Source organism: Chiloscyllium plagiosum, chromosome 4 (assembly GCF_004010195.1).
Source record: "Chiloscyllium plagiosum isolate BGI_BamShark_2017 chromosome 4, ASM401019v2, whole genome shotgun sequence".
NCBI lineage: Eukaryota > Metazoa > Chordata > Chondrichthyes > Orectolobiformes > Hemiscylliidae > Chiloscyllium > Chiloscyllium plagiosum.
In genome coordinates, this window is record NC_057713.1 from 29,076,098 (window position 1) to 29,083,175 (window position 7,078).

General features: G+C 43.1%; 1 protein-coding gene across 3 annotated transcripts in view; it reads left to right on the top strand.

The window, feature by feature from the left end:
- The window catches only part of LOC122548912 (protein NDRG1-like), a 68,809-nt gene that overhangs the window by 36,704 nt on the left and 25,027 nt on the right, over positions 1–7,078 (top strand). For all 3 annotated transcript variants that reach the window (XM_043687877.1, XM_043687879.1, XM_043687878.1), the window contains 2 exons: positions 387–473; positions 3,742–3,798. In XM_043687877.1, coding sequence (XP_043543812.1) covers positions 387–473; positions 3,742–3,798 — 144 coding nt within the window. The remainder of the gene's footprint in view (positions 1–386; positions 474–3,741; positions 3,799–7,078) is intronic.

Here is a 7,078-nt window from a genome sequence, read left to right on the forward strand (position 1 = left end):
ATAGTTGTCAAATAGCCTCATTATGAAACCTTGGTTTAGTTATACTGGGGTAAGGGGTTCGGGAGGGCAATGGGTGAAGAGGAGGAATGAGCATTATTGGTTCTGACAATTCAAGATTAAAACTGGGCCAAAGTCTCAGAATTTGATCACCTAATCCACCAGCCTTGCCATCTACCTGCCTCAGGCCAGTGTCACAATATGAAATGTACTTGAGTTGTCTTCTGTATCTCAGCTATGATAGCATAGGCAATGCCTTTAGGACTAGCACAGACTTGGAACAATTCAAGACTCCTAATACCAAAGCCTTGGTAAAAATTAGGTCTATAATTTTTGTAATACATTTGTGAAGTGTACTCAATTTATTTGTAATTTTTTTTCTCTCTCAGTTGACCTTTCCTGATCTTGTTGAGGGGTTATGTCTCATTAATATTAATTGCTGTGCTGAAGGTTGGATGGACTGGGCAGCAACTAAGGTAATGCCTTGTGTAAGACTGTGTCTGTCTGTTAATAAAGATTACTGTGATCCAACAATAAATTCAAACTGCTTGACAGAACTTGTCTGACTTGTTGAATTATGCCCAATTTTGAGGCTAGAGTTTTCATTAGATTTATTTTGATTTGTATTGGTATCAGTACTGTGGGTAAGATTCTTGTGCTTGGCCTATTTGTTAGCCCTGTTTTTTCATGCAGTTGCATATTGTTTATACAGTTTAAAAATTATTTTTAAACAGTCATTGGTTAGTAGCTTCCTAAGATATCTGGTAGATGAGGGACTTTCCAAAAAAGGTTTTGTCCCATTTCTGAAATGTCATCCAGCTTGAATTATGATTCTTGGTGTTTGAATTGGGGTTTTTGGACATTACATTCTCTGTCTGCTGGTATCACACCTGACTGCCCTTGATCTGTTGAAGATCTTCTTGATACCATATATTAGATTAGATTACTTAGTGTGGAAACAGGCCCTTTGGCCCAACAAGTCCACACCGCCCCGCCGAAGCGCAACCCACCCATCCCCCTACATTTAACCCTTACCTAACACTACGGGCAATTTAGCATGGCCAATTCACCTGACCCGCACATCTTTGGACAGTGGGAGGAAACCGGAGCACCCGGAGGAAACCCACGCAGACACACTGAGAACGTGCAAACTCCACGCAGTCAGTCGCCTGAGGTGGGAATTGAACCTGGGTCTCTGGCGCTGCGAGGCAGCAGTGCTAACCACTGTGCCACCGTGCCGCCCACTATCTTTACCTCAACCACCACATGATGGGGCCCCAAAGGGGAAAGAGTAACATCAAAGCACAAACAAAAAGGCCCTATCAACATATGGTTCAGGGGTAATCCTCCATATTTTAGAGGTAAATACATAGCTGTGATCAGCCTGCAGAGAACAGTATGCATGAATGAGCTATGACAAAACCAGGGAGAAAGATGGCTGATGTCTGTACACCTGAATGTAAGTGCGATCCAAGGTAAGACTTCTGTTTGTTTTACAATAGATGATTTGAAATGAAAAAGTCCATTGGTGTGTGCCATGATCGAGCATTGGCCAGTTATTCTAGATAGGTGTGGAACAAAGACAATATATTAACCATGGTAGACTTTAATCTTTTAGTTTCTGATTTAGTCAGACTGGCAGAGTAGTCATGAGGATGAACTCTGAAATTGAGAAAATTTCCAAGAATAATGTTAGTGGATCTAGTCCGATCTAGTGACTGTGCATTGAGGCAAGTTTAAATAATCAGTAAGTGATCCCCTAGACAGTGACCACAACATGCATAACTTTTAGTATCAGGTTTGAGGATGAGGAACTTGGGCTAAAAACAATTTATTCTAAGCTTAAGTAAGGGTAAGTTATTTTTAGAGTCAGGGCACAATGAACTTGAGTGACTGGAAAAGTAGTTTAGCAGCAAAGGCCATTTGAATAACAATGGTAGGCATTTTAGTAAAATAGCTCATGGCTCACAGCAAAAGAAAATCCCAGTGAGGAGGAAGGATTCTAGGGAGAGGATAACCAAGTTAAAGATGGCAACAAATTGAAAATGCACAATATGGTAAAAATTTATAGTAAGGCTGAAGATGTTGAAAGTGTTAACAATCGACAAAAGACCACCGAAAAGATGAATTTAAATAAATCCTTTCATTTTGGGCTTGTGATGTCTGCATTCATAAACTCCGTGTATCCTGAGGTGCTCCTGTGTTCTTTACCATGATAGGTGGTCAGTGATCTCCATTTGAAAAAGCAGTGTTAGGCTGCTTCAACCACTTCCAGTAGCACTGTAGCAAGACCTGTTTCACTCTGATTCTGCACCAGTTGCAGTATCTCATCGTTATATAGGATAAGTTCAAATTTAATTTTGGTACAGAATCTTTGAATTCATGTAGACCTAGTAAGAACGTTTTGCTAACACAGGTGCTTTTAACAGAACTTGGTTCTCCCTTGTTACAATTTTGGCTTCCAAAATTATTGATGGTTTTTTAAAAAAACACTGAAACCTCAACAGATGTTTAAGTTTGGACTTTTTGTGAATTTCTGCTCCAGTCATTTGACCTTTTGACTGCTTTTCATAGCTTATCATTCTCTGTTCATGCTTTTGGATATGGCTAATGTGCCTTTTTGAATCCTACTAATATTAAACTTCTAATACTGAAGTGAAAAGTCTGCTGATAAAATAAAACCTGTAGTAAATAATTGCTTCTGGCTTTCTTTCATCATCTGACTGAAATTGGGAAGGATGGAAGTTAAAATGAAGGTATTTACTTACTGTCTTCCCATATTAACTTGATCTCTGGGGCACCTGTATTAACTGTGAAGCTCAGGTCCTGACTTTTTATTAGCTTATGGCCTGACTTGGGAGGCTTGTTGTGTTTTTGTTAATAAAGCTATGCAATTCTTTCCACTGCCATACTCCTTCACAATCCTTCTGCACTACTTTTGCTTCCCAGGTTAGAATTTATTTCTTAGCATTGCTATATGATTTTCACTTTAGTGCATCCTTTTTTTTTAAAAACAACATCTTAATGTGTGCTTTGTTGATTTGTATATCTCTACCTTTTAAATCTGGTTTTTGATTCAATGTCATTTGAGTAGAAACTGCTTTGCCCTATAAAAGTCCATGTTAATTTTTAAACACCTTTCTGAAATCTCCTCAAACCTTCTCCAAGAACAATCCCCATCCTCCCCATAACCAAAGTTTGTAACCTTGGCATAATTATTTTACCCAAGCCCTTTGTATTTTTCCTAAAATTGTGATGCTCAGAATTGTCACAGTTGTGGTTATTTTTACTTATGCTGTTCAAAAACTGATTCAAATTGCCCTGCTACATTTCCAGATTTTAATGAATAGATCTCAATTTATTTTGCATGAGCTTTTAACTGAATTTTAAAAATTAATCAGGTGATTACTGTGAATACGTCTAAGCAGAAGCTAGATCCTTCTATGAAGAAAGGATAGGATGATTGTGTGGATAGAGGCTCGTGGTAGATAAATATTAAAGACCAATTGAACAAACTGACTTGCTACTGCACAGTAGAGCAATGAAACACACTTTAGTATGAAGTAAATAAGTTTATCTAAAGATAACAATATAAACCCATTTAACCAGTATGTCTCTATCCTGAAGTCTATTGCTATCTAAGCATTGCTAAGCAACGTCCTGCTACTGACTTATTGCCTGAGGAGATGATGAAAGGTGTTGTGCATCATGAAGATTAAGCTGTTTTTCTTTGTTTTCTCCTAGATTACTGGTTGGACATCAAACTTGACAGACATTGTGATCTCTCATCTGTTTGGAAAGGTGAGTTCAGTATCTTCTATTCATGCCATAAATATGATTTATGCTACATTGTTGGACTCCATCCAATCTCATGATTGTTCTTTTTCCAGAGAAAACTAGTAGTTGAATATCACCTCTTTAAAGTTCCTCTCTTGTTTTTGATTTTTTGTTTTGACCAAATCGTGTTGAGGAACTACCTTTTTTGATGTGGTCAAGCAAGGGCACAGAATGCATACTGAGTGAGGATCTTGAATTTGAAATGATTTACTAGTACCAGTACTGATCCTAATCTGGCTGAGTCTTGAGGAATGCAACTGGCAGACTGAATTTGCATGAGAAAGCTTTAATAGTGTAATGTCATCCTCAACGTTTATTGCTGACATTGTTGTTTTTTCCTATATTGCAGTTTTATTAGGTGTGCTACCCCTGTACTGTGGTTCCTACTTTGCCCAATAACCATGTGCTACATTTCCAAATTTCACTTAGAAAGCAAGACAGTTACTTTATCAAAGAATATTAATAAAATGGTTAAATAGACTTTAATAAATGCACATTGATTCTTCAATTGATTTTTGTATTTTTGAAGTTTTTTTAAATGACCAATCTAACAACTTTGCATCAAGGTCAAGCTCAACTGGCCTATAGTTTTCATCTTTCCTGCCATTTATGAAAAGAGGGTTTATTGTTCCCATTCAGTTGGACCCCTTCCAGAATCTGCTAATTTTGTAATATTAGCACTTGCACATCTACCTCATTGGCTACCCTTCTAAAACCCTAAGGTGAAGTTTGTCAGAACCCTGGGGCTTGTTATAATGCAGCTCCATCAGATTTTTCTATAGCACTTTTTTTCCTCTGAAGTTCCATTCTTCTTCCTCTTGTCCTGACTTGCAACTATGTGTTCTGGATTAGTGGTGCTGGAAGAGCACAGCAGTTCAGGCAGCATCTAAGGAGCAATAAAATTGACGTTTCAGGCAAAAGTCCTTCATCAGGAATAAAGGCAGAGAGCCTGAAGTGTGGAGAGATAAGCTAGAGGAGGGTGGGGGTGGGGATAGAATAGCAGAGTACAATGGGGGAGGGGATGAAAGTGATAGGTCAGGGGGTGGGAGAAGAGGGTGGAGTGGATAGGTGGAAAAGATAAGCAGGTAAGACAAGTCATGGGGACAGTGCTGAGCTGGAAGTTTGGAACTAGGGTGAGGTGGGGGAAGGGGAAATGAGGAAACTGTTGAAGTCCACATTGATGCCCTGGGGTTGAAGTGTTCCGAGGCGGAAGATGAGTTTGGTGAGGGAGTGGTGGTGAAGGAGGCCCAGGACCTCCATGTCTTTGGCAGTGTGGGAGGGGGAGTTGAAATGTTGGGCCACAGGGCAGTGTGGTTGATTGGTGCAGGTGTCCCGGAGATGTTCCCTAAAGCACTCTGCTTGGAGGCGTCCAGTCTGCCCAATGTAGAGGAGACTGCATCGGGAGCAACGGATACAATAATGGTATTAGTGGATGTGCAGGTAAAACTTTGGATGTGGAAGGCTCCTTTATGGCCTTTGATGGAGGTGAGGGAGGAGGTGTGGGTGCAGGTTTTGCAGTTCCTGCAGTGGCAGGGGAAGGTGCCAGAATGGGAGGGTGGGTTGTAGGGGGGGGGGGGCGTGGACCTGACCAGGTAGTCACGGAGGGAATGGTCTTTGCCGAAGGTGGAAAGGGGTGGGGAGGGAAATATATCCCTGGTGGTGGGATCTTTTTGGAGGTGGTGGAAATGTCGGCGGATGATTTGGTTTGTGAAGGTTGGTAGGATGGAAGGTGAGCAGCAGAGGCATTCTGTCCTTGTTACGGTTGGAGGGATGGGGTCTGAGGGCGGAGGTGCAAGATGTGGATGAGATGCGTTGGAGGGCACCTTTAACCACGTGAGAATGGAAATTGCAGTCTCCAAAGGAGGAGGCCATCTGGTGTGTTCTGTGGTGGAACGGGTCCTCTTAGCAGATATGGCGGAGGAATTGGGAATACTGGATGGCATTTTTGCAGGAGGTAGGGTGGGAAGAGGTATAATCCAGGTAGCTGTGGGAGTCGGTGGGTTTGTTTTTTAAAAAAAAAAATTAAAAAATGTCAGTGTCAAGTCGGTCGTCATTGGAGAGGTCCAGGAAGGGGAGGGAGGTGTCAAACGGACCAGGTAAATTTTAAGGTCAGGGTGGAATGTGTTGAAGTTGGTGAATTGCTCAACCTCCTCACAGGAGCACGAGGTGGCATCAATGTAGTGGAGGAAGAGGGGAGTGGTGCTGGTGTAATTACAGAAGATCTACTATTCTACGTAGCCAAAGAGACCAGCATAGCTGGGGCCCATACGTGTGCCCATGACTACCCCTTCGGTCGGGAGGATTCAAAGGAGAAATGAAGGGCGAGGACCAGTTCGGCCAAACGAATGACTGTCGGTGGAAGGGTACTGTTGGAGATGTCGGGAGAGGAAAAAACTGAGGGCTTGGAGGCCCTGGTCATGGCGGATGGAGGTGTAGAGGGACTGGATATCCATGGTGAAGATGAGGTGTTGGGGGCCGGGGAAATGGAAGTCTTGGAGGTGGAGGGTGTGGCTGGTGTCTCGAATATATGTGGGGAGTTCCTGAACTAGGGGATAGGACAGTGTCGAGGTAGGTAGAGAGAGAGTTTAGTGGGGCAGGAGCATGCCCCCAGGGTGGTCAGGCTTGTGGATCTTGGGATGGAGGTAGAACCGGGCAGTGCGGGGTTCCGGGACTGAGGTTGGAAGCTGTGGGTGGGAGATCTCCTCCTGAGGTGATGAGGTTCTGTATGGTCTGGGAGGATGGTTTGGTGATGGGGTTTGGTGATGGGGGGTGGGGTCATGGTTGAGGGGGTGGTAGGAAGAGATGTCCTTGAGTTGGCGTTTGGCTTCAGCAGTGTAGAGGTCAGTGCGCCAGACTACCACTGTGCCCCCTTTATCTGCTGGCTTGATGGTGAGGCTGGAATTGGAGCAGAGGGATTGGAGGGCTGCACGTTGAGGGTGAGAGGTTGGAGGGGGGGTAGACAGGTTGAGGCGGTTAATGTCCCGACAGCAGTTGGAAATGAAGAGGTCGAAGGCAGGTAATAGGCCACCATGGGATGTCCATGTGGATGGAGTGTGTTGGAGGAGAGTGAAGGGGTCCTTTGAAGGTGGGTGGGAGTCCTGATTGTGAAAGTAAGCTCTGAGGAAGTGTTCGACGTCACAGCGTGTATTAAATTCATTGCGTGGACGGAGGGGGATGAAGGTGAGTCCTTTGCTGAGGACTGATTGTTTGTCCTCAGTGAGGGGAAGGTCTGGAGGGATGGTGA